The sequence below is a fragment of the Dipodomys ordii genome, unplaced genomic scaffold (genome assembly GCF_000151885.1).
Source record: "Dipodomys ordii isolate 6190 unplaced genomic scaffold, Dord_2.0 Scaffold55, whole genome shotgun sequence".
NCBI classification, from domain to species: domain Eukaryota; kingdom Metazoa; phylum Chordata; class Mammalia; order Rodentia; family Heteromyidae; genus Dipodomys; species Dipodomys ordii.
In genome coordinates, this window is record NW_012267271.1 from 1451054 (window position 1) to 1478222 (window position 27169).

Genomic DNA, 27169 nt, shown 5'->3' on the forward strand with positions numbered 1-27169 from the left:
CCTCTCCAGACGAGGAGCCCATTGAGCAGACGCTGGTCCTGCCACAGGTAGGAGCCCGTCCCCGGGTGCGATGAACAAACCATTGCATGTCTCTCACTGCTCCACTCCTGCCTCAGTTTCCTCACCTTTTTTTTTTTTTTGGTCGGTCATGGGGCTTGAACTCTGGGCCTGGGCACCGTCCCTCAGCTCTTCAGCTCAAGGTGAGTGAGCTCTCTATAACTTGAGCCACAGCGCCACTTCCGGTTTTCTGGTGGTTAATTGGAGATAGAGTCTCACAGACTTTCCTGCCTGGGCTGGCTTTGAACCACGATCCTCAGATCTCATCCTGCTGAGTACCTAGGATTACAAGCGTGAGCTACTGGTGCCTTGCTCCTTGCATTTGTAATATACAAGGCGGGTTGGTATATTCTGGGCTTCCTTCATTTGTGGCAGGAAAGGGTTAGAAAAATGGCAGTGCCCACTTGAACATGTGTTTAAAGATTATTCATTGTTGACAAAACAATGTGCATGGAGCTGAAGCTAAAGTGGTTTCCTGGGTATGGGGCACACCATGCCAATTAGTGGGTCCCAGTGTCTCTGAAGAGAGGGGTCTGTGGTGGCTTCCGTGCGGTCATTCTGACTGCCCTTGTGCCGTGTGGCAGCATTCTGGTCTCCTGTCCCGGTTCAGAGTGGAGTTCTTCCCCTTGCTCCTGGCAGGAAATCCACATGCAGCCAGGCCCGAGACCAGCTGTGCACTACCCCCCATAGAACTTGCTCCGCATTTCCACGTCGGGTGAGGACAACGCTTAGTTTCACATGCAGCAAGTCCTGCTGAGATTCAGCCCTTGCTGCACCCTCGGGCTGCCAGTGGGGTTTAACCCCTTCTTCTGCTGTCTTCCAGCTGTGTGAATTTGTACCTGTTTCCTTCCACTACAGAATGGACATAAGCAAAATCCTCGTCTCTCTGGGGGGGTGGGGGGGGAGATGATGGCACAGACTGGGAATGTGTGATCTTGTGGCTACTTCTTCATAGGTATGAGCATTCCTTATAGTAGAGATGAGAGAGGAACAGATCTCTTCAAGGCGTGCACACATGCGCTCACGCAAGCTCACATACACACCATTGTTGGGAGGATTTTGCTTTGGAAGACAAGCGCAGGTGTTGGCTCAGAACTGTATTCCTTCTGGAACGGCACAGTGGAGCATCCGGGCACCATTGAGCAGCGTGCTGACCACCCAAGCCTTTGAGCCTTCCAGGTGGCTGCTCTGAGGTCAGGCTTTGCAGGAATCCCCTGCACAGCTGGGCTGCTCGTCCATGGCCGGCAGCCTCCCTTCCACACCTCACCTCTGCCTGGCTATGAATAGATGTTTTTTTCCTCTCTTTCTTGGATGCCTGAATGGCAGGCTCCCTCCTGCAGTCCCAGAGGCCGACTTGAGTGCAAAACTCCAAAAAACGGGCATCCCGACGGAGTTGTGCGTTCCCGCTCAGACCGGTGCCTCTCAGCAGGGCTCAAAGAGCCAGGTCGATGGTCTCTGTGCCCAGGGTGCCTGGGCTAGGCTTCATAAAGGCTGCTGAGCGCAGAGAAGAAATCACACTTCTCTGAAAAGACAGCAGACTGGAACCGCAGCTGAGCTGAAGGAAGACGGCTCAGCAGCTCTAAAATCAAGCTGCTGGCAAGTGCAGGAGCTCTGGTAATGGTACAAAGCCTGTTAGGACCGGAAAGATGCTAGGATCGGCCGCTGCCTGCGGCAGTGGGAGGGCTGAGTCTGTCTCTGTGGCTGGCGTGGATCGTGGCACTGTACCCCTAGCTTCATATCCCGGTTCCCCCACTGATACCTGAGTTCCCTTCTGCAGAGGGAATAAGGTGCCTGGCTCACGGGGCTAAGGAAGTTCAAAGCACTCAAATGTAAAGAACCCCATCTGCTATAGAGCAAGCAAATGAGAGGGTAAACTGAGGCTCAGAGAGGCCAAGAACTCCTCCCTGGTTGCTCAGCTTTATGGGGCAGGCAGGCAGTATCTCATGATTCTGAGTCTTCTGGACACTCCCCCACTCCCCTTCTTCCCCCTTAGTCAGACGTTTTCAACACTGCCTTTCGCAGAGGAAATCGCGTGACCCTTCACCACAAGAATTCCAAGTGTACCGAGTGTCTGAGGCCGCCGGCTGGCTGGCGGGGGGCCATGCTGCTCTGCTATTCAGCCCTTACTTCTTTTCCCGTCTTCCTATTGGAGCTCAATAGGATCTCTCCCTTCCTGTCCATGCAAATAGGAAACTGAATCTCACAGCAAAGGAGTCCCTGCTGTGTGTCCCCGAGACACATGCACGCGCACACGCACACGTACACACACATGCACACACACACAACCTCACAGCCTGTTTCCCTGACATAGGCGGTCTCGCAGGGGACGGGGCCGTGGCCCCCCCACCTGCCCAGCTGTGAGTGCCACACAAGCACTGAGCAGTGCCATCCCCAACACAGCTGGCTGAGGACAGACCGGATGAGTGCTGACTGAACAAACACTGAGGACACACTCTGCCAGCATCCCATAATTGCTGTCCACTTCTGCCTGTCCCCCAGCTTCAAAGGTTATCTGACTCCTCTGCTTAGCCTGGGCTTTCCTCACCCCACTGTTGGAAGTACTCCAAAGCCACTCCAGGCTGAAGCATGTGGCCAGGCCAGAGAGCCCAGGGAAGACCCTCCATGTCAGCACCACGAGTGTTGGGAGTGCAGTCCCTTGCCTTTTGTTGGGAATCCCAGGCTCAGAAGGGAAAGGACCTGGAGTAAAGAGGCCACCACTGCAGAGCAGACCCCAGAATCCCGGATTCCCTGCTCCACCCTCTTAGAGGGCCTGGCATCCAAGGGGCTGCCTGGCTGGGACTGGCAGCACCAGGCAGGTGCCATGGTGGAGCAGAGCAGGAAGTGGGTAGCTCTGGGGCTGAGCCCCTCCTTCCTGCTCTCACTAGAACCTTCCATGGAGCCATGTGCTCCTTGCGCCCCATTTCCACAACACAAGCCTCGCGGTGCCCCTGCTCTGCCCGCCTATCATGTGATTCTGCAAAGTGCAGGTGGGAATCCCACGCACCTGCCTCCCCAGGGCATTATATCCCTATCATACAAACTCTCGTAAAAACTAGGTACTCAGGGAGTGCTGAATAGATTAGTGATCACATCTTTTTGTGTGCATGGAACTGGCATTTGACTCAGTACTTCACACTTACCACAGGCAAGTGCTCTACCCTGGCGCCATATTCCCATTCATGTTTGCTTTAGTTATTTTTCAAGTAGTCTGATGGGTCCTCTTTTGGGGGGTGGGGGCTGGTCTCAAATTTCCATCTTCCTGATCCCTACCTCTCCAGTCACTGACATGACAGTCGTAAGCTACCATACCTGACTGAAATGACTATTTATCAAGTGTCTACTGTATACCAAGCGTCACTCAGGGATCTTGCAGCTACCCCAGGAGTTTGGGCATGCGCCTGCTGTGCAAACAAGGAGGCCGACGTCTCCAAAGTCCCATGGCAGGTGGCCGAGGAAGCCAGGTTCACATTCTCCAGCCCCTGTGTCCTTCCTATTGCTTACATGGGGTCACCCCCTCCCCGGAGCAGCTGCCATTTGCTGTGATGTAAATATTCCTACTATGGCTAAACTTAAGCAGCCAGTGTGATATCAATCATCCTCAATCGCTCAAAATTTAACAAGCAGCAACCCCCTGCGCACAAGTCAATAGTAGCTCTTTTCAGAGGTCCCCCTACCCCAGGGCGGCCACAAAGGTAGGACCTCCAGGCTGGGTAGCAGGCTGGAGCTGAGCCCCTCAGTGGGGGTGGCCTGCGAGAACCCCCGTGCTCCCTACCAAGGCCCCAGCGGCCTCTGGGGTGTCAGTATCACACAAAGACCTGGGTGGATGGAAGAGCCCTGAGGATGAGACTGGAAGAATCCGACACCAGCCCCACCGTGTGAGCCGCGCCCTGTAAACGCCGGGATATAATGGACAATAAAAGTCGCAGGGAAATAGTGACTCTCCCAGGCCGCTGCTGTCATCCCTGCCACTGGAGCCATGTGGGCTCTGATCGGGAGATGCCAGGGCCACGTAAATATATAGGGTCTCCTGCCTGCCGCCCGCCAGGATTTATTTTATTGAGGCATGGGGGAAGGGCCGGCACACGTTGCCTTTGCCATCCTAGTGACTTTGTAGAATGAGGATGATGCCAGAGCCAAAGTGGCCTCTCCCACCCTCCCAGCAGGGGGAGCGGGCTCAGCCCAGGCCCTGCTTGTCCCCAGGAGAGAGGCTGGGCTCACCATGCCATGGTTCACAGTGGTTGTTGTGGAGCTCATGCTGTTGTTTACAATCACAGTTGCCAGAGATGGCAGCACCACAGTTACTCCAGTTACTCCCTTCTCCTGTGTACTTGGGCCCTGAGAGTCCTGTGTAATGTGGTTTTAGTATTTCAGCAAACCCACAGACTGGGTCCTGTCCTGGCCCAAGTTCACGTGGCTATTCAGCACAGGATTTGCATTCAGAACTCAGACTCCAGCTCCTCTGCTGCGCTGCCTGGGCACCTCTCCCTGGCTGGCCTCCTTGATCGCCCAAGTGACTCAGCACAGCACTTAGGTCTGGTGAAGATCTTCCTCACTGAGGGTGAGAGCTTGTCCAGCTACAGTGAGTGCAGGTGAGCACTCAGGCCTGCTGCCCGGTCCCTTGCCACCTCTCTAGCGAGCCTGCCCAGCAAGTCATATGATTTAGGACTGTCTTTTGGACCCATTAGGGGTGGGTGCTATGTGTGTCTGACTACCCCCTGCCACATACTCACAACTCGGTCCTGGAACCACGAGGGTATATGAGCCAGATACCCACAGAGCTGTGCGTTTGACCAGAGGGCCCAGAAAGTATTCCAAAGCCAGAAACCAAACCCTCTTCCACCAACACACCCAGAATGAATGCATGCTCGGTCCCGATCCTGCGCTCAGTCAGTGCAGGGCACCCTGGGGAGGCCAGAGTTTCCCCCCCCCATCCTCCTACCATCCCCCTCCCCTCCATCCCCCTCCCCTCCCCTCCGGGCCTTGTTGACACACCATCACAAGAAACCCTATCTGGGCCAGGCTGTTGGTGAGAAACTAAGGCCCAGAAACCAGGCCCTACATGCCACAGGTCCAAACAGAAGTCATTCGCTGGGAGTCAAAAGTGGCTACCTGCACCCCAGCTCAGGAGAGAGACCAGAAGCGGCCCCAGAAACTGTAATTATGTGACTGTGGAGGCAGCAGGGCTGATGAGGGAGACGGTCACTAGATACACCCAGCTGTGCGCAGCCGATGGAGACTGTCCTGCCTGTGTGCTGTGATTCTCAGGGGCCCCACCTGGTCTGGTCTAGAACCTTCTCTGTGACCCAGGATAGAGATGCTCACCTCGCAGGATCATGGAGGCCACGGTCAGTGGCCACCTCTTCCTGCACACACCAGGGTTTTTATGTGGAGTCCAGTTCCCAGGGACAGCTGGCCCGAGCGCCCCACAACCATGATTGGGCCGGGATCTGGCATAAGCCCAGCAGTGGTGGCTGGCTGGCAGGGAAGGTGTCCTGGCAGGTGGCCGAGCCTAGATGGTGCACGCGTCCCCTGGGGCCCCCAGCTGCCATATGCCTGCATCAGTCCCTGTGGTGACCGAACTGCAGATGGGACACAGGGGCAGTTGGCACGGGGTCAAGGTGGCTGCTGTTCCGAGGAGGGAGGCAGGTGTGGCTCTGGAGAGCTCTTCTTGGGACTGGCAATGCTCTGTCCAGGCATCATGCCTTTGAGCATGGTATCCTGTGCCAGGACTCCACTCCGGCCAGTCCTGCCCAGCATCCAGGCAACTTAGGCCCGGGTCAGGAGATGCTGTGTGCAGGAACACTGTGACATGACAGGAGATATGGCAGAGCCAGGACTCCAACCCAAGACTGACTGCTGCTGGCCAAGCTCTCCTGGCTCGCAGGCAGCTGATCCATTTGCCCTGGTACCCCAAGGAGAGAGGAAGGGCTGAGCTTTGAAAAGGACAGCAAGGACGTTGGCCTCCCACACTTGCTGGGGGAGGGGAGGGGATCCCCCCAACCCCTCCCAGAACCCAGGCACACTGACTTCTAGCACCCACTATGCAGATGCCTGACAAGGAGTTGAAGGTGGTGTGAGGTGCCAGTTACCACAGTCGATCCTGTGCCCTCCCGCCTCAGTTTCCCGGTGGTAAAATGGGGGAGGAAGATGGGGCCTCCTAGAACCCAAGCTGCTCCAGCTCTACCACCATCGCTTGCACTGCCTGGTAAGCAATGGCCGCACAGCCAAGGAGGTGTCAGCTGGAGCACGGTGTGCTGAGGGAGTTTCCTTTTGGTGGTATCTGGGGAGGCCCATCGGTGACCTGCCCCTGCCTGGGCACACACAGGCCACTGGCATCACCAGAGGCTCCAGGCACCCCAAGCCTGCCCGGGCCAAACAGTCCTTCCCCAGAACCAGCCTGCCAGCCTGCCACTGCGGGGCACCACTAGCCCTCGCTGCCATCTGTGCCCTCCCAGAGGTGCCAACAGATGACTGGAGCACACTCGAGAGACCTTGGGGGTATCCTCGGCTCACAGGGACCCCTGACCTTCTGCTCAGCTGCCTGGTGAACACAGCCAGCAAGGGCACCAGCCCTGGGGCCTGGCAAGACCTCTGCCACCTCCCAGGAGCAGAGCAGTGGCTACCAGCAGGTTTCATGCAGAGTGATATGTGGACTTTGCCAGAACTCCTGGGCCAGTGGGCTGGTGGGGGAGGGAAAAGCAGAGAAAACAGTCTTTTTCCCGGGTGGGCTGGGGTGCTGAGCCCCTGTCTACCTGTAACAGAGAAAGTTAGGTGGAGGGTGGTCAGGGGCTCAAGTACTTAGCCTGTGTGGGGAACACTGGCCGATGAGCAGTACTATGCTTGAGCCCTGTCAGGCTTGGAACAAATGCAGGGCCCTCCTGTTCTGCTGTGCTAGTCTTCCCTCCCACTGCCAGTCGGGGGAGCTATGGTCTGACACGGGGCATGGGAATAGAGTTCCTGCTGCCAGAAATTTCAGCTTTGATGCCAGGCACTGGTAGCCCATGCCTGTACTCCCAACTACTCAGGAGGCTGAGATCGGAGGAACACAGTTTGAAGTCAGCCTAGGCAGGAAAGTCTGTGTGATCTTATACCCAATTAACCACCAAAAAAAGATAGGAGTGGAGCTGTGACTCCAGTGTGCCAACCTGGAGTAAAAAAGTCCAGGGGCAGCGCCCAGGTCCTGAGTCCAAGTCCCAGGACTGGCACAAAGAAGAAGACAAAAACAGAATTTCAGCTTTGAAATCCACTTTTCCCCTTCAACTCTGGGCTCTCCTTGGTGATCTCAGATGGGCCAGTCCAAGGTCCCTGGGTCCCTGGCATTGTCTGTCTGGATAGACTGCCCGTGCCCAACCCTGTCTCTGTACCTGCTGGGCCCTGGAGGTGAATGCTTTTGGTCTCTTGCCTACAAAGGAAGGGAAGACATGATCAAGTAGAGACAACACAGAGGACTGGGGCTGTCAAGCTCTAAATGAGTCAGTGGAGGAGTCCAGGCAGACTGCCTGGAAGAGGCGGCCTAGATGGGCACTGAAGGAGGAGACGGATTTGCCAGGAGGCTATTTACCGTAGGCAAGGGGAACACAGGCAGCCAAGGCCTTGAGGGAAGAGCAAGTTAACTTCCCAGGAGGCCCTTGGGCAGAGGATCTGTCAGGGAACCTGGGGAACCTGGCAGAGTGAACCCCAGGCTATGCCATTTCCCAGTAACGTGAACTTGGCAAGTTGCTTGACTTTGCTGCCCCTCTGTTTCCTCATCTGTAAAATGGGGGTGTTGTGCCATTGTGGAAGCCCAGGGCCTCCCTGACAGCAATCCAGTATTCCTCTCACCGAGACACAAGGTGGCAACAGCCCCTAGGTTCTTTTCCTCTAAGAATTTGGTTGCACTACCCAAGAAGGAAGGACTGAAATGTGATCGGGCCTCCTTCAACTTTTCTTAAAGGCCCCGAAGCCCTGTGGTCTCTGCTGTGGTTTGTGTTGAAGCACCTGGTGACTTGTGTGTGTCTGGTCCCCACATGACCATGGGGGTTCTGAGGTTCTGGAAGTTCCAAGAGGCCAGGGGATCCCTCCACCAGCAGTCAGAGGCGATCTGACCAGCTCTCCCTGCACCTGTTTTGGGCTAGATCTGTGTGAGGCCCTGGAGGCCTGCTCTTGGAGGCCAGCGTTGGAAGCCGATGTGGTGAGTACAGTGGTAGCTTACATCCCGAGCAGCCTGATTTGGGGGAGAAGCCCATGTGGGCGCCGTCGTTTGGGGACAGGAGGAAGGGGTCCCAGTGCCTCCTGATGGCTTACAGAGTGCCACCCCGGGCACAGCGCTCCAGCTGCCCCTCCGCTCTGTGCATGAGGACAAGGGAGGCAGAGGAGGGACTTAGCCAAGATCCCACAAGAAGTGCCAGACCTGAAACAGGCCAGAGACCTGGTCCTAGGGTCTGGACTTTGTGACTTTGCCCATTAACAGGTCATCCATGTCGCCTCCAGGTTGTCCAGAAAAGTCTGGAAGGCCAGGGTACTGTGTCATTTGGTAGGGGCAGTTCTGTAGTATGAGGTGGGCCAGTGCCAGCTGGACAGAGCTCAGGACACCTCACTCAGTGTGGGGCCTTCTGCTGTGATCTTTGGGTAGGAAGCAGCAGGTTCTGGAACCTTCTGTGGTGGGCTGGAGAAAGGATAGACCATGGAGGTGGGCAAGCAGGCAGGAGATTGCGGGGACAGGCCAAGAAGGGTTGAGGCTGGTGTGGGGGCAGGGCTCTGGGGATGGTGGGGAATCTGATAGAACTGACAGGACTGACCAGCACCAGTGGCTCACGCCTGTGATCCTCGCTACTCAGGAGGCTGAGATCTGAAGATCATGGTTCAAAGCCAGCCTGGGTAGGGAATTCCGTGAGACTCTTAAGTCCAATTAACCACCTAAACTTTGGAAGGGGAGCTGTGGCTCACGTGGTACAGAACCAGCCTTAAACACAAAAGTTTAAGGACAGTGCCTAGGCCAAGTTCAAGCCATAAGGCTGGCACAGAAACGGGGGGAAATGCTGTCAGAATGGATGAAGATCGAATGTGGGCTCCAAGGAACAGGTAGAGCTTGGATTCCTGCCGGGCCCCTGAGCAGGGCTGTGCTGTCTCTGGGGTGGAGACGGAGAAAGACTTGTTGGGGCACACCGAGTAGCGATGCTTGTGGCTGTGGCTCTGCAGAGAGGCCCCAGGCGTGAAGGGGAAAGCTGGAGGTGAGCGGGAGAGAGAGGAGAGACCGAGCCGCGGTGGCCAGCCAGCCCACGCCACGCAGGCCCACCCTGGGAGGCCTGGCTCCCCAAGGGAACCCGGGTACTCACAGCACTTCGGGGGAGTGGGTGGCATCTGGTGGCGTCTACCTCAGAGACATAGGGCTTCTGTGGTCATGTGAGTAGTGCCTGTGGCTTGCGGTGGGGGTGGGGTAGCGAGGGGACATGGGGACCAGTCCAGAAACCAGACAGCATCTGTGGCTCATCCCCTCCCGTGTGACAGGCCTCTGCTACTCTGGCCTGAGTTCTAGCTGCTTCCTGTCAAGTGATGGATGGATAATGTCTGCTAACCCCAGGACCAGACAAGGGGCACCAGCGGGGCCGGGAAAGCCAGAGCCAGAATTCATTCGCTCATTCATTTCTTCATTCACAGGCAGTATGGATGGGCCTGGCTAACCTCTTGGGTTGCTGTGTGACCTTGGACCTGGCACTTACCCTGTCTGAACTTTCATCTCTTCCTTTGTACATGGTTCTCACCAGCCTCTTCCTGAAGCACTTGGTGTGTACCTGGCACATGTATAGTCTAGGCTTTGCTGAATCTAATTCCCAGCCAGTCCACATGGAGGGCCTTCCTGCCTGGCCCTGGCCCTGTGCCCGGACCTGCAGGTCCATGACTTGCTTTCTCTACTTGCTCAGGCTGCCAATTGGCAGCAGGTCGAGTACCCTCTCCACTGTGTGGCATTACTTTTGGCAGGTGGCCAGCTTCTTCATCTCCAGCTCCTCAGGAGATGTCCATTCACCCATCGGTGTCCACTGGGGCTGCAGCCGGTCCGGCCCCACCCCCTTCAGTGGCCAGACACTGTGCGCCGCGGTGGCCATCTTCTTGTGGTTTATTGGAGATAGGAGTCTCACAGTCTCTCCTGCCCGGGCTGGCTTTGAACCGCGATCCTCAGATCTCAGCCTCCTGAGTAGCTAGGATTACAGGCGTGAGCCACCAGCGCCCAGCTTCGGCCATCTTCTTAATGGGCATCAGGGCTTTAGCTCTAGGTGGTGTATTGGGCTGTGCCAGCCAATGGCTCCCACTACCAGGAGCCTACTGGACACGTAGAAATCGCGCTGGTTCTGATGCTGGTGTTGGCCTGAGCAGCCCTGGGGCTGGGGCGCTTTCCTCAGAGAAGCGGGGTGAGGTGCCGCATGCTTCTCTGGGGGCCACCCCCGCCACCGCGTCGTGCAAGGCCTCGCCGCCACCGGGGCGGCCGCCGCCTCTACGGACAGAGGGAGAACGTGCCTGTGCTCAAAGTCTGCAGGTGCCGGAGGAGCCGAGAATGAGTGTGCCCACAGAGGCACACAGGCACACGCCGGTGTACACACACACGGGCACTAACAGCTACACACGCAGGCATACACACATGTAAGTACACACAGTGTACGCACACATGCACACACACAGGTGCAGCCGGAGTCAGGGCCAGACCCCCTCCTGGTGTTTTGGCTCACTTTCAGACCCCATATGGTTGACATTTGGCAAGAGAAAAAGGAGAAGCCTCCATTGAGATGAAGTGTCTGCAAACCGGAGGAAGCTGTGGCCCAGGACAGGGAAAAGCCCCTTGGAACCTCAGAGGCCAACACAACATGGCAGCCAGACCCTGGGATTTAAAGCCTGCCTTGATAAGAGCCTTGTACAAGATAGGCAGAGGGTGCAGTCCAGGGGCCGGCCCCCAGGACTCATGTAGGGATGACCTTGGGTATGGAGCGGCCGTGTGAGCCAGGACAGGTCCCTGTCCCGCTTCGCCTCCATTCCTGTGACTGCCACAGAAGGCCACCTCCCCTCCATTGCTCAGTAAGGTCAGCCATGCCGGCTCCCGCGTACCAGGCTGCCCTGGGCAGCTCGCGTCTGCTCAACTGCGTACTCTGGTCAGTGGTCCTCGAGGAGGATCTCACCTCTAGCCCCGTTTCCCAGCCTAGAGCCCCAGCGGTCCAGCCACTCCCAGTCCAGCCCTTGGTCCAGCAGAGCCACTGAGAGCCCCGTGGGGGTGGGGGTGGGGCACACCACAGCGCCTGGGCTCATGCAGGAGAAAGGCTCTCTTTGAGGTGACATTTGGGGCGGCCTGTGGCTCTGGGTCGCATTCCACAGATGTTTCGCCCCTGACTCTGGCTTGGCAGCCATGGCCTCATTGTTCTGCAGCTTGGCAGGAGCCACAGATCCCAGGGACAAGTAGCTCCCCGTGTTACCCCCAGGGCCTGCATGCAAGCTTTCCTTTGTGTTCCTCCCCCCCCAACCCCGCACATCTGCCCCTCCAACTACCCTTGGCCTTCCTAATTCTGAGTCCCGTGACGTGCATAGTCCACTAGAAATTTCTGGTATAAGGAACTTCGGTTTCCACTGGGAAACCAAACAACAACAAAAAATACCCCCCAAATCCAAACTCCTGAAGAGCCCCCAGGAGACAGCAAAGACCTGTCCTGGCATATAGACAAATGGTATTGCACCTCCTCTTCCTGGGCCTTAGTTTCTCTACCTGTGAAATGTGTCTCTGAGGATAAGCCTCCTGCCCAGTGGGATTGGAGCTGGGCAGGGCAGGGTGACAGCAAGGGAGTCCAGGGGTGGTTGCTGGCACCGTTTCTCTGTGGGCAGCCAGGACAGATGGGCAGGTGAGCCTCTGGGCCGACTCAGGAGCATTTGTAGATAAAGATAGAATCTTCAGAAGACAGGTCTCCATCCTCTCCCGGGAGGTCTCCCTAAGGGCAGAGGATGTGAACATGTCACCCTGAGGGGTCTGGGGTGCAGCCCACAGCAGCTGCCGAGCCCCCCCGCAGGAGCCTCCGGTTTCATGTTCAAATTCATGCGCATTTTACATTCTCACCCTCTCCTGCCGCCTTGCTGTTGCTTGCTCCCCACACCCGCCTCCCCCACCGTGTCAGGGCCTGCAGAAGGGGCTGTGTGTGTGTGTGTGTGTGTGTGTGTATTTATCCTGAGGCTCTTCATACCCCACCTCCTCCACCGCAGTACCCTAGGGGTGCACACTCCAGCACAGTGCTCAGCCAGATGGTGGAAGCCGCCCAAGGCGCCTGGCCCCATCTGTACTCCAGGACCAGGGTGGGGGGAGCGCTGGGCCCTGGGACACCCAGCCAGGAGGCAAGAGGTGCGCAGAGGCCGGGGCTGTGGGGAGGGGAGAGCAGGCCGCCTGGCACCATGCCCCCCACCAGACAGATCTAGACCACTCCGTGGTCTACCCAAATGTCTACAACAGGGGGAACCAAATGGCGTGTCTGTGTCCAAGGTGGGCAGTGTCACAGGCAGGAGACTGCGTGGGCAGTGCTTAGCAAGAGTGGGGCTCACACTTCTGGGGTGCTCCGCCAGCGGGGCCCGCACCCCCGGCTCGTGCATCCTACCATCCCCAGCTGTTCCCCTGTGGCCTGTGACTTTGTGGCCCAGAGTAGCTTTCCACCAACACAACCACAAAGAAGGGAGAGGGCTGCCCAGGGGCACTGCAGAGGCCGGGTGCCCTGAGGATACAGCTGGAGAGCCCCAAGATTGAGCCCAATGGGATTCCAGGGTTGGTGGGCCTCACTTCTCACACCAGGAAATAGCATAGACGTGGCTGGCATCTGGGAGGTGCCCTCCGCCCCGCAAAGTAGAGCTGGAAATAGACTCGCAAAGGGAGCCGAGTGATGTCCAGCCTGGTCTCCAGTGAGCCTGGCTGTGCCGTGCAGCAGTGCTGATCCGTGCAGAACCCCTGGATCAAGGCCAGTGCGGGGCCACTGGATCAGGACACAGAGTAGACCCGAATGTTGCTGAGTCCTGTGTGTGGTAGGGGTACCACGAGAGCCTCACTAGAGCCAAGCTGGCGCAGGCTCTGTGCCCTTGAGCCTCTGGAAGTCAGAACTCTGGGCTCCCAGGAGCCCAGTCCTGGAGCATCCAAAGGCCCCACACCTGCCTGGAGGTGCACACAGTACCCTGGGCATGGCCTGGCCTTCTGCTGACACTATGTCTGGGACTGGAACGTTGGGGACCTTCCTACAGCCTCTGCCAGAGTCTGACTTAGTTCTTGTCCCTGACCAGCCAGGCTGATGGCTTGAGTTCAGGTGGGGTGACAATGGGGACAGTAGGCCAGCAGACTGTAGGAAGAGCAAGGCTGTGGAGTCCAGCACACAAGGGGCGAGCCTGCTACCTTCCTTGCTGGCCAGGGTCAGCCAATCAATTTGCCTTTGGGAATCTCCTTCCCAGTGGACCGATTCTTGCAATAGGCTGACCCCCGGTGAGGGCAGGGAGCTGCCTGAGCGCAGGTCCCGCTGAGCTGGGCGGCTCTGTCCCCGCCACTCCCACACCTGAGTGACAGGAGGAGGCTGTGAACAGGCCCTGTTTTCTGTTGCAGCCCGTGCCCTGGGGAGGCTGGCATGCAGCATGGCAGGACAGCCCAGTCACCTGCCCCAAGGAGGGAGCCCCAGCAACCTCTGCCACACACCGGCGCCTGCGCACCCTTCAGACTCACAGGTAAGGCCTTTTCCTTGTCCACAGGGCATTGAGAGTCTGCCTGGAGCTTGGCCGTGGTCACTCCTAGAGCCCTGGCTCCAGGCCAGCTCCCCTTTTCAGACAGACAAGACCTGGAGTAGGGATATTATTGCCTCATCCCAGGCTGACATAGAGGAGCCTTGATGCCAGCCGAGTTAATGAACTCAAGATCCATGTGCTGTGCCCCATCCAGGACAGGGTGTGTGTGAGTCTGTCCTTAGCTTCGTGGGAAAGATAAGGAGCCCCTGGAGCCCCAGCAAGGCCCCTGACACGACCTAGGGAGCCAGAGAGGCGCCTTTAGGAAATGGCAGAGGAGGACAAGTAGGCCCAGGCAGCTTGGCCGGGGGGCCACCTCCTTTAGGGTCTTGTGAGCAGTCTCAAATGATGAAAAGCTCTTGCTAAAAGTTGGCTTTGGCGCTAGGCGCCAGTGGCTCACACCTGTAGTTCCAGCTATTCCAGGCTGAGATTTGAGGAGTGCAATTCAAAGCCAGCCTAGGCAGGGAAGTCCATAAGATTCTTGTTGCTAATTAAAATATCAAAGAGATGGAAGTGATAGAAGGCTAGCCTTGAGCAAAGAAAAGCTCTGCCCATGCCCTGGCGGAGTTCAAGCTCCAGGACTGGCGCATGCGTACTCTTGCACACACACAATTAGTTTTTTGTCCCAAGATTGTGAGACGTAAGTGGAGATGCAGCGATACCCACGTTCCAGCCATGGCAGGTTTATCACAGCTTCTGACTTCCTAGATCCTGTTGTAGGATTTCCAGGTCAGCGTGTTTCGGTTACACAAGTTTCACATAGCACAGAGGTACTAGCCGAAGAGGCAGGAATGTCTGAAAACCTTCTGTGTTTTCACTCAATGGCTGTGCTCCTTGGGCTGGGGAAGAGCATTGCTGTGGATTCACCCAGAGGTGACAGGATCTAGCAGGGACGGACATCTGTCTACGCATGCGCACGCACGCGCAGGGCCTGTGGACCTGTGTGCTATTTGGATTCTCCAACTCGGATACTGGCTGGGACACAGGCGCCCATCACCAGGTAGAATTTAGGGAAACCCAAGAGCACCACTGGCCCAGGTCTTACCCAGACATGGTGCTGACGGCGAGGACAGGGTGGCCTGCCTGGGTAATGCAGCCATTTGTCATATTAAGTCATTCACTAACAATTGAATCCCCCCTTGATTAATCTCCCAGAATTAGCCAGTTGCATTTCGAGCAATTAGGGTTAATTACAGCCTCATTTGGCAGAAGAGAGAGGCCCATAATTATTTCTCGCACAAGGCGAGGGGGCGGCGGGCCGCGGGGGCGGCAGTGTCCTCAGCATCCCGTGGCACATGTTGGAGTAGTAATGACACAGTTAAGTTAATTAGGCCCGATTACTCAGCACCAGGCTGCTGCGGGCAGCGGCTGTCAGGCGCGGACACCCCCGTCCCACCAGCACCTGGCCAGGTTTGCAGAATCAGAGCACACAGGCCCCGCTGCGTCTCGGAGACAGGGGCAGGAATGGAGGCTGGGCAGGCTTCTCCTTCCTGACAGATGAGTGAATTAAAGCCTGTCTGAAGAGACCTGGCAGCCAGACCCTGCCTAGGGATGTGCCTGGCATTTCCTCTGGTGCCCTTGTGGGGCTGAAGGCACCCTTACAGGCCAGATCCCTTCCCACTGCCACCCCCTGCCAGCCAGCTGAAGTTGGGGACATGACCACTCTGCGCCTTGGCTTTCTCACCTGGAAAATGGGATGGATAATGGTACCTCCCTCATGAGATGGCTGTGAAAACAGAATGAGACTGTTGGGGCCAAACGTTGTGGGCATTTACTTGGGTGGTACTGGGGTTTGAATCAGGGCCTTAACGCCTTGAGCTGCACTCCCCAGCCCTTTTAGGTTGAATTTTTATATGTGTGTGCAGGTCCTGGGGCTTGAACTCAGGGCCTGGGTATTTTCCCTGAGCTTTTCACTCAAAGGTAGCACTCTGCTACTTGAGCCACACCTCCACTTCCAGCTTTTTGGTGGTTAATTGAAGATAAGAGTCTCATGGATTTACCTGCCTGGCCTGGCCTTGAACTGTGATCCTCAGATCTCAGCCTCTTGAGTAGCAAGGATTACAGTTCTGAGCCACTAGTACCCAGCAGCTTTATAGGGTCCTAGGATTCTTCTAAGCTGGGCTTACAGGAAAGTGCCAACATGCCTGGCTTGTTTTGTTGAGATGGAGTTTTCCTTTTTGTTCCAGGTTTTCTTACACAGTGATAGTTCCGATCTCTACCTCTGGTATAGCTTGGATTATAGATGTGAACCATCACACTTGGCTCCATTTTTTTTTTTAAATTTTAAATATCATTGCAGTTTTCACAGTTAAAACCCGCTACCCAAGGTAGAAAGTACAGAAATGACCAACAGTGCAGCTGTGGGGTTTGCTCACCTTCTAGGCCCGCACCATGCTCCCTGCCAGTGGCTCTCTTACTCAGAGCCGTTGGGCCACGTGGAGGTACATTAGTCGGTGTGTGGAATGCATGTGTACTTAGGAGAGCTGGGCATGCTTGCTTTCAATGAGTTTTAACCTCATGAATGTGTGGAGTTGAGACAGAGGCTTAAAATGCCCCAAGCTTTATGATTTTCCAAATTTGCATCAGTATCGTCTTAGGGATGTAGTACAAGGCCCGGCCCACACACTGAATGGCTCTCCCAGAAGGGGCCAGAGAAGCTCCAGCTAACACGCCTCTGTCCTGAGATGTGCAAAGCATGGTTCTCTTGGAAAAAAACATGCATGTGCAAGGGGCCGGGGGCCACAGCCCAGACCAAAATCTGTATGCACCCTTCCCAAAAAAATTATGGGTCTTGGTAAGGTTGCATGACCAGATACTAACTTTGCTTAAACTCAAGAGTATTGGGAGTTCCCAGCACTACTAGGGCACCCTCTGTGCCAACAGGCAAAGAGTTGGGGAGCAGAGGACTTCAGGATGGAGCCCAGAGAAAGGGATGGCTACTCTGTCCAATGGATGACCAGCAGTTTGATGCAGAACCAAGAGCTAAGAAGGTTCCAGGAAAAAACAAAGAACGCAGTTCAGGCCCCAGACCTGAAGGCAAAGGGGACAGTTTGTCCAACAAAGTTTTTAAATACCTGCACTTAGAGAAGGTAGACGAACGGGTGGCTTTGTGGGAGCAAGTTGAAATTGAGTCCATAGTTAATAGTGAGCCTGTTGTGAGATCAGAGACCCACTGTGTGCTCCTGAAGGGGTTGAGTGGGGATTTCCTACCGTCTCTGCCCCGCCCCTCCCCCCTCTCCCGTCCCCCCAAGCATCTTCCCACCTGGAGGTCTCAAGAGGCAAGATAGGCTTTGGGATTGAAATTAGCCAGATCGGGAAGAGCTAAGCAGGGTTGGCATGGTCAGGAGTCTAACAACCAACGTGGACTTTGTGTGTGTTGTGTCCTTTTATGCGAAGCCTATTTTAAAACGTATCACCGCGTATGCATCCACCGAATCCGTTAGAAGTTTCCTATACACCGTGTCAGATGTCTTTAAAGGTGAAATTCGTTTACAGGAAATGTCATTCTGATGAAGTGTGCCTTTTAAAATCACAGAAACCGTTGCCTTAAAATTAATGATGCATTGCAAATATCAGGGAAAAGAAGACCCGTCCAGTGTAAAGATGATTAAAATTCAGGTCAGAAGTCTGACTTAGTCAGGCTAAATTTTTTAATGAGATTTCAGAAAATTAATTGGGCGAATGCATTTTTTTTATTCTTTTAACATGTAATTTTATGCTCCTGTTTAGCGAGAAAAAAAAATAAAAAGGATTTGTCGATGGCCAGAACTTATGTAGTTCAAACATTTTAAACTCAAATTAGTGAAGGCCAGTGGGGTGGGGGGGGTGGGGGCGGGGCAGGGGGATGGGAGGAAAGGGCGGGGGAGGACCTATGGCCTAATTTGCTCTGACTTGGAGAAAGGAGTCTGGTTTTCTCCGAGCTTTCTGGGTGGGGATGATCTACAGTGGTCAGATTCCCCCACCTCCCAGGCTCTCCCCTTGGTGTCCAGCCTGGGTCTGAGAAACTGGCACATTTCTAGAGCAAGTGGAGACAGAAAACTCAGAGACCCAAGCTACCGCTTGAGTCTCAACCACCAGGTCCCTTGAGCCAGTCTCCTCCAAGCCCTGGGGCTGCCTCCCCTATCTTGGAGTCCAAGCTACGGGACTGGGGCCTTGGGGGCCAAGCTGCCCCTCCCCAGGGTTGTGGGGTTCTTGCTGGGAGTAGCCCCAGCACAGCCCCAGGGTAGCTACAGAAGCTGCCAGGTCCCTAGCTAACATGCTGGGAGGGAGAGCGTGAAGGCTACAAGCCCCCCAAAGTCACTGCCAGTCCCTAGTCAGCAGACTGTGGAGTGACGGGTTCCGTGGTGGGGATGATAAGCATCTTCACAAGCCCCTTGAGCTTGTCCCCTTGTCCCCAAGCCCTGGGAAGGAAGAGCCATCATCATCTTCCTCTCTAACATACAGACAAGAATGCCAAACCAGACACCAGTGGCTCATGTTCGTAATCCTAGTTATTCAGGAGGCTGAGATCTGAGGATCGTGGTTCAAAGCCAGCCCAGGCAGGAAAGTCCGTGAGACTCTTATCTCCAATACACCACTCAGAAAGCTGGAAGTGGTGCTGTGGCTCAAGTGGTAGAGCGCTCGCCTTGAGCTGAAGAGCTGAGGGGCTGTGCCCAGGCCCAGAGTTCAAGCCCCACAACCGACCAAAAAAAAAAAGAATGCCGGCAAGGGTAACTCCAGCAGTAATCCCAGCCGGCGTGTTTCCTGTGCTCCAGGCCCCCTCTGGGCACTGGAGTGTCTTGGCTTATTTGACCTCCATCAGCTACTGAAAGGAGAGGCCATGGCTGCCTCAGTCTTACAGATGAGGAAGAACAGGACCAAAGGCCCAGCCTGGAAGTAGCTGAAGCAAGATTTGAACCCACACTACCAGGCCAGCATCAGGTCTCACCTGACAGAGCCTCGTATATGTCCCTTTGCTAGCCTGTGCTATCAGGTGGTCATTAGTTCACAATGAGTCCTGGGACCCCCTGGGTGAGCTAGATTGGAACCAGCCCCAACCTTGCAGTTTTGCCGGCAACACTGATGCACGGTTGTCCGGACCTCACCTGTGTCATCTCCCGGGCTCTTCAAGATGTCTGGGGCAGCTAGCACTGTCTCTGGGTCACTCGGCTGCAGGGACAAGAGTGGAACTTGCTATAGAACAGAAGGCAGCCTTGGAGGTGGCCCCAGAGAGGTCTGTCGTTGAGGGCAAGGACACAGCTCACATTGTCTGTCCTGGGAGTTAAACCAGGGTCAAGACTTTGCTGACTCAGAAGCCCCGTGTCCCAAGATGCCCAGAGCAGGAGAGCAGAGGCCACCCCAGGGACAGGACCCCAGCCCAATGCTTTGTGGGTAATAGTGGACCCAGCACCTGCTGCACTGTGCCCCCAGTACCCAGTGATGCTTGTGCTGTGCCGCGGAGCTAGTTCCTCTAATTAGGGTGAATAGGTTGTAACAGGAAATGCAAATGTGGGTCATGCATATGCAGATGTGCAGCTGGAGACTCAGCCAGGCTACAGTGACCACACACCCACCCCCATCCACCTATATCCATGACCCCATTAAGAAGGGAACCCCGTTAGGGACCCATTAAGCAGGGAGTTTAGGTCCCAACCCCATTGACGGGTTTTGTGACTGTGCCTCAGTTTTCTATCTTAAAAACTGGGATCCCACCATTTCCTCCCATTCTCTTCCCTTTTCCTCTAAGTAACCATGACAGTCAGGCCACAGTTAACTGCTCCCCACCCCCACGCCCCGATGCCCAGGCTCCTCCAGGAGCAGCCTGTGTGCTCCCTGAAAACGCTCTGGATGCTCTGAGCTTGTTCAATGCATGTGCTCAGTAGGACCTCCTAGCACACAGTAGGACCCCATGATCCCCGCACTGTCACAGCCAGGCGGGCACGGCACCACACACGTCCTCACAAGGAGCCTGGATGGCCCCTCAGCACTCACAACGAGGGCACAGGGCATGGCCAGGGCTGCCATGCAAGAGGTACCACATTGTACCAGATGCCAGACCAGCCACTTAGGGCCTTTGGTCTCCTGACAGCCTCCCCCAGCATAGGGCAGAGTGTCCCTGGCATGATGGCACACTCAGATTCACAGGAAGAAGCAGAGGCTGGGCAGGGGCTGCTCCGTGACCTGGCAAGGCTGCCCTCTGGGCCTCAGTTCCCTCTGTAGGTGGCAGGGTTTGAGACCTTATCTGTGGTGGGCTGTAGCTGATGACACACACACACACACACACACATGCACGCACGCACACACGCACACACACTGCTTTGCCAGCCCTTAAATGGACAGGCAGCCCATGGGCCACGTGTCCACAAGCCAGCTTCTCTGAGACATTTCATCAGTGATAACAGAGGACACCCAGGGGCCAATGGGGGAAAAGAGCCACCTGCGGGCCTCACCGTGGCAGACTTGCATGGGGAGCAAATGGGTCCAGACATAAGAGGCCAGGGGAAGCTCTGGGTATTGAGGCTGGCTGCCTTAGAGGAGGCTCTCAGGGTGCTGGGGTCCTCAGGTCCCAGCTGCCTGGCCCCTCTACCCCGACTGGGCTTGTGACCAAGGCCTCTTCCCTTTACAGAGACACCCCAGCACCCTGGCTTTCCGTTGCTCGCTGGCCGACTTCCAGATTGAGAAGAAGATAGGGCGAGGACAGTTCAGCGAGGTGTACAAGGCCACCTGCCTGCTGGACAGGAGGACAGTGGCCCTGAAGAAGGTGCAGGTGAGTCACAGGGAGCTCGTGGCTTCACGAGAGCCAGCTTCGTCCTGAACAGGTAGCATGGCCACAGTCTCCCTTCCCCTTCTTGTGGGAACAGAGATGTCAGGACCCAACTCCCAGGCTTGGAGAGGAGCTGAGAAAGCTCAGCGTGAACCATAAAGGAAAACGGGCATGCATTGAGCACCTGCTGTATACAGGGTCCCAGGTCAACACAGACCTGGGTCCGCAATTAAGAGGACCTGCTGAGTGAGCATTGAAGGGGCTGGGAGCACATGAGCTCATGGCGCTGGTGCCCACCCACATCCTACACAGTCCACGTGATGGCGCTGTGGAGTCAGGCTGTGGAAACCGAGGCTCTGTGCTGGGTATGGAGCGTGGCCTTCGCAAGTGGCAGATTCTCGGATGTGCACTGGGCTCAGCAACTCCTGCCTGACAGTGCGAAGCTGTTAACGCATTGTCTGGTTTGTGGAGGGTGCTGCCCGGAAGTGGGGACCCCTGCTCTGCCATGGACCACTGGTTTGACCATTCTGCTCCTCTTTGCCTCCTGCCCTAGATCTTTGAGATGATGGACGCCAAGGCCAGGCAGGACTGCGTCAAGGAGATCGGCCTCCTCAAGGTGAGTCCAGAGCCGGCAGGGCGCGTGCCAGGCTGCCTGGATGGAGTGGTGCTGAGGACGGTCATGCCAGGGCCGTCCTGCGCGGCATGCATGGGGACGGCAGGGGTGTCCGCCTCGCCCCTTTCCTCCCACATGGTCATGGTGGAGACAGGCTGATGGGCAGGTGGACTTTCCCGGGGCTGCCTGTCCCCACTCCATCCCCTTTCCAGATCTCTGTCCACCTCTCGAGGCTGCCCAGGCCATGCCAGGAGCACGAGGACTCCCTACCCAACAAAGGGACGTGCGGGTCTCACAGACCCTTCTGAATACGTGGGGTCGCTTGTGCTGAGCCCCCAGCCCTGAGCTTCCATGTGCAGGCTGTGGGTGGGACCGGGGGGGACCCCTTTCTGACCTTCCTGGGCCCACCTCAGGGTGGGCTCTGTGTGGACAGGGTTCTAGGCCCCAGCCCTAGCTCACTGTGCACTTCCGGCCAGGCCTGTCCCCTCTCTGGACCTTGGACGTTGAGGCCCCTGTTTATTTAAGCCTCTGTAGACTGACGCTGACAGGTATTGAGGGAGCTCGGCCTCCAACCTCCCCTCCGTCCCAGAGGCCAGCACGTGCCTGAACAAAGCTTTCATCCTTACCCTCCTCCCCTCCCCCCAAAAAAGATCCTGTAATTTTTTTCTAGAGAAAACAAATTCCTGGTTGGGCTTTGGGGAGCCCCCTGAGAGAGGGTGAGGTTTCCTAGGAAGTAATGAGGCCACCGAGGCAGAGGAGGAAGAAGCTGCTGCGGGTCTTGCTTGACACTGGGGCTGGGGAGCCACGCTGCACACAGAAAGCTGTTCCTCTCCCATCCAGCACTCCTGCCCTCTTCCCAAAAGGAAGCTGAGTCTGTGTTAGCCCCTGGCCGGCCTTCTCAAAGCAGTACCCGTGCAATCCACTGGACCAAGAACATTTTTTTAAAAATCTTTAAGTCGTTGCACAGAGGAGTTGCCATCAAGCAGTCTGTAAATATAATATTGTCTTGATCAGTGTCATTCCTTTCTTCATTCTCCCCCATCCCTCCCCTCCCCACTCCTTCCCTCACTCCTCTTTTGTAGGATGTAGATTTTCTCCCTCTCTGCCTTTCACTCATCCACCCTTTTCCCCTCAACTCTACCCCACCCCTTTCAAGTACCCACTTCCTGATGTTTATTTGATTGAACTTTGACTTATACTGTCTGATGTCTCCCTTGAAACTACCATACTTCAGTTAATACATTTGTATACACTTGCATACATACATACATACCACCTAATGTATTTACTTATAAGTTGATAAGCTAAATCTAACTTCCACCTGTGAGAGAAAACATGCATCCTTTGAGACAAAGGACTTTTAAGCCAGAGTTCCAGGAAAAGTGGATATCCCAGTGGAAACCAGTGAGCCTTGGCCCCTGCCTCACACCTTACACCAAGACTAGTGTGAAATGGATGATAGACTAACTGTAAAAGCTAGCGCTAAACCTGGAGGAAATCTTCATAACCTGAAAATAAGTAGAAGGGGTTCAGTCTTAGGATCCAAAAAACATTAATCATAAAAGAAAAGCATCAGAGCCAGGCACTGGTGGCTCACATCTATAATCCTAGCTACTCAGAGGCTGAGATCTGAGGATTGTGATTCAAAGCCAGCCTGGGCAAGAAAGTCTGTGAGACTCTTATCTCCAATTAACCACCAGAAACCCGGAAGTAGCACTGTGGCTCAAAGTGGTAGAGCACTAGCCTTGAGCTGAAAAGCTCAGGGACCAGAGTTCAAGCCCACAACTGACAAAGAAAAGAAAAGCATCAGTTACACATGTTTATCACAGCCACCATACAAAAGGGATGGAAAACATGCTAGTGGTACATCACCTACGGCTTCACAATACACACATTCTCACAAATCACTATAGCCTAGTGAGAAGTGTGGCTTGGTCCAGAGCAGGGGCCCGAGGACAGGGCAGTGGGTGTGAACTGGCTTCAGGGCCTCTCGGGCACCTGGTGGAGGGTAGTCTTGATACCTGTGCAGACCCCTCGTGCCAGGATCCAGTGAGACAGAGGTTGCACGATTCTGCTCCACAGACTTCTAGGCCTTTTATAAAACATGCTATGTGCCTGTTAGCCAGCCTCGCTGTCAGCCATGGATGGCCTACCATGCTGTGGGCGGGTATTGAGTCTCTTCTGTTTATTTGTGGGTTTGAGACAGGTCTTAAACTCTTCTCTTAGTCTCCTGAATGCTGGAATTACAAGTGTGCACCGCTGTACCCAACTGCCAACTATTTCTTTATATGCAGTGGCCAGGGTTTCTTCTCCACCCGATGGACCGATGACCATCCAGTGGGCTACTGTCCTGTCTAAGCTCCTCAATGCATCTAACATGGGCCATGGTGCCAAGGCTGGGGGGGGGGGAGGAAGGGGGCAGGTCCTAGCCCTGAGTGACCAGTTGAGAGAGAACAGGAAGGAAGGGCTCCTGAGCATCCTCTGCCGGCTGAGCACAGGGACAGGGCGCTGGGGCCTAATCCTGCCCCTGAGGGGTTTGGGGAGGGGATTGGGGGTACAAGCAGCCTTTGGGTCCTGCTTCACAGGTACCATTTCACACATTTCAAAATACTGCGTCCAGGGCTATAGAGAGCTTGCCCTAGCTAGTATGAGGCACTCGGTTCAATTCCACCCCTACCAATACCCATGTGCCCATTTTACAGATGAGAAACTGAGGCCCAAACGTGCCAAGTGGATTTCCCAACATCACCCAGGTCTTTCCCCTCCCCCCTGAAATGCAGGCCTTGTCCCCCTGGAGCACCCACCTTTCCAGCAAACACAGAGCCCCATCTTCTCGAGTAAGCAGGACAGGCACCGGGGCTGGCCATGTGTTCTGATGTGAACCCCTCCCTCTTTCTCTCCGGGCACAGCAACTGAACCACCCGAACATCATCAAGTACTTGGACTCGTTTATCGAGGACGACGAGCTGAACATTGTTCTGGAGCTGGCCGACGCAGGCGACCTCTCGCAGATGATCAAGGTCAGCACATCCAGGCCAGGCCAAGTGAGGGGGGTCTTCTCTCCTCTGGGTCTGAGCCCCTCACTGCTCTGGCTCCAGCGCTGGCCTGGGGCAGGTTTTCTCAGATGCCATCCCCAGCCATCATCTTCCCACCGTCATCTTCCCACCAGGCCAGGAGTGCGTGGGACACAAAGCAAGACCCAGGGATGCCTCGGCTGGCCAGGGGCCACTGTGGGTAGAAAGCACCCCTGGGGGCCACTCACACCACTCCTGCGCATCTAGCCGCTGCGGCCACTTGTGCCATGCAGAAGGAACAGCGCCCCCTGGAGGTCAGGTTCTGGAAACACATGTAAATCTAAGCTCAGAGGGGTTCAGAGACTTGCCTGGGATCCTGGCCTGGTTCTGTTCAATTGCCATTGTCCCCAGGTGACCCAGCTCCCCAGAGGAAGAGCCCACACCTGTCACCCCCACGGTTCACTCCTCACTCACGGCCCTCACAGCCCTGCTGGCTGGGCCTCTGTTGTGCCCCCCCCACTCCTGATCCCAGTCTGCCCACCCCTACCCAGCCATGCTTGGAAACGGGGCACACGTGGATTCTGGCTTCCCCACAGGCACTGGGGACAGAACAATTGTTCGGTACTTGCTCTTCTGAAATTTGGCCCCTAGGAATACAGCACGGCTGGGAAGTGGCATTCCTCGCGCTGTTATCACCTGCTTTTATATTTCCGTTGACATATTGATGCGTTCGCAGGGATGTTAATCTCCACGCGGATCCCTGGTGGCACAGAGCGCTATATCACGTCTAAGCCCCCTTCACAAGTGTCTCCTCTGTTTGTTCCCGCCCTGAGCGCACACACAGCCCCCTCCCACCCCGAGCCAGCCCTGTGCTGGACCTGGGGCTGCCACCAGCAAGATGCTCCCCTCAGGGAGCCGAAATCCCACCAGGAAGACAGCTTCCAAGCCGAAGCTGGGCAGCCATGACTCAGGCCTGTAATCCTAACTACTCAGCAGGCTGAGATGTGAGGATCCTGGCTCAAAGCCAGCCTGTGTAGAAAAGCCTGTGAGAATCATCTCCAATGAACAACCCAAAGGCCAGAAGTAGAGCTGTGGCTCACGTGATAGAGCGCCATCCTTGAGCGAAAAAGCTAAAGGACAGAAGCCAAGTCCTGTGTTCAAGCTCCAGTACCAGCACAAGAAGAAGAAGGAGGAGAGGAGGAAAAGGAGGAGGAGAGGGGGGATGGAAGGAGGAAGAGGAGGAGGGGGAGGAGGAGGAGGAGGAGGGAGGAATGAAGGACAGAGAAGGAGAAAGAAGGCTGAGTTCAGGGCCTGGAGGACATGACCCCCCGGGCTGGACGGAAGGCGGGTGGGTAGTACAGATCAGGAGCCCCTGTGCAAGAGGTGGAGGTTGAACCCCACTTCAGTCCAGTAGGAGCCACAGTGAGGTGGAGACCTCGGCTTAGCCAGGACCTCTGGATGCAGACTCAGGGCCTGGCCTTGGGGTCCGAGGCGCTTCTTAAGATGAATGGGATCAGCCTTGTGTTCTAGAAAACAGACAGATGTGGAGAAGAGTGTGGGGCCAGAGCAGAGGATGGAGGAGGCATGGGGACCAGAGACCTCTCTTGTGACCCTCACGAACCTTAGCCCAGTGGCCTCTCCTGCAGAGTGTGGCTGTGTGCCCGGGTCAGCCCTCCCTTCCCCGAGCCTCGTGTCCACCTCTGTCCAGCTGTGGGCACCGCAGTCCATCACCAGCATCCTCAAGCTGAAGCGGGGTGGTAACCTGCCCATCTGCACCTTCCCTTCCAGCCCCCCTGCCCTCTTCCCTGGCCCAGGCCTGGCTCCAGGTTCAAACCCGCAGGGCCGAGGCTACAGCACATGGGACCCAAGTAGCCTTGGCCTCCATCCTCGCCAGCTGGTACCTCTCCTCCAATCCTGTCCCCTGCCTGCCCCGTTCCTCTGTGAAGGGTCCTCCTCTGCAGGGCGGTGCTGAGACCCAGCCCACAGCAGACACAATCTTGCTTGTGCCTTAGTGTCCTCATGCGTAAGGCACCTGGCCCAGGGCTGGGTGCTTGGAGTTCAGTTCTGCTACCCTTGCCACTCCAGCTGTCTCTGGATTACTAAGGGAACTAGATCTTTCCAGGATCCCAACTGGGCCACAAACACAGCTGTCTGTCCTGCTAGCTCAGAGGCTGCTGGCCACGATGGCTTGTGCCCCCCAGAGTCTCCAGCCTTGGGAACCAACCAGCCAGGGTGCTCAGTGCTCATGTTGTTTACGGGGGATGGTGAAACCCAGAGCCACTGTCGCCAGCCCAGAACCCACTAGAGACTCTGCGCCTTCACACTAAATGTCAGCCGGCGCTTATAGGATGTGACATTTAGAAAATCACCGCTCCCGGCCGTGTGCGTCCCATGTAAACACCATAATGAGGACTGGGTAACATCGCAGCGTAAATAATCCCTTGGCCCAGCCCACCCCAGGCCTGGGGGGGCCCCCGGGCAGGGGTCTCTGTGGACAGCCTCGGATGGCTTCCCCCAGGGTCTGGCTGCTAGAGGGGGCCTCAGAAGAGCCCCCAGGGGCTTCGCTTTGAGGCCGGGTGCTGCCAGTTGCAGCTGCCCGCCCTTATCCACCCGGGTCCCAGCTCCACCTGGTCTTCCCTGGGCCTGGTCCTCCTCACCCTCTCTGGGCGTGGGTCCCATCACAAGTTCTGAGCATCATTGGGAGTGGGTGGGGAACTGGGACGCCGCTTCTCTGTTGGTCAGATGACCACAGGCTCCCTGTGCAAGGCCAGCTGGGTCCCCCCCACCTGCTCCCAGCCCTAGCCCAGGCCAGGCCGGGGTCCTGGTCATCCCCGGGCCATTCCAGCCACCTCTGGCTGCTTTAGAGCCAGTGAAGGTTCTGCACAGCAAGCCCAGCCCCCATCGCCGCTGCCCCTGGTATTCAGCCACTGGCGTGTGGACCCTTGTCTGGTACCCCATTAGGCGACTCCCCACATGGTGATAACCAAACTG

The 27169-nt window shown here is 56.1% G+C and overlaps 1 protein-coding gene across 4 annotated transcripts in view; it reads left to right on the plus strand.

The window, feature by feature from the left end:
• Positions 1–27169, plus strand: part of Nek6 (NIMA-related kinase 6) — a 92707-nt gene that overhangs the window by 47513 nt on the left and 18025 nt on the right. The window contains exons 1-5 of one of the 4 annotated variants that reach the window (XM_013021380.1): positions 8016–8227; positions 13637–13755; positions 20414–20554; positions 21105–21167; positions 24074–24184. In XM_013021380.1, coding sequence (XP_012876834.1) covers positions 13666–13755; positions 20414–20554; positions 21105–21167; positions 24074–24184 — 405 coding nt within the window. In that variant the 5' untranslated portion in view covers positions 8016–8227; positions 13637–13665. Of the gene's footprint in view, positions 1–8015; positions 8228–9740; positions 9820–13636; positions 13756–20413; positions 20555–21104; positions 21168–24073; positions 24185–27169 lie in introns of those variants that run through there. The other 3 variants (XM_013021381.1, XM_013021382.1, XM_013021384.1) reach the window with 3 other exon arrangements.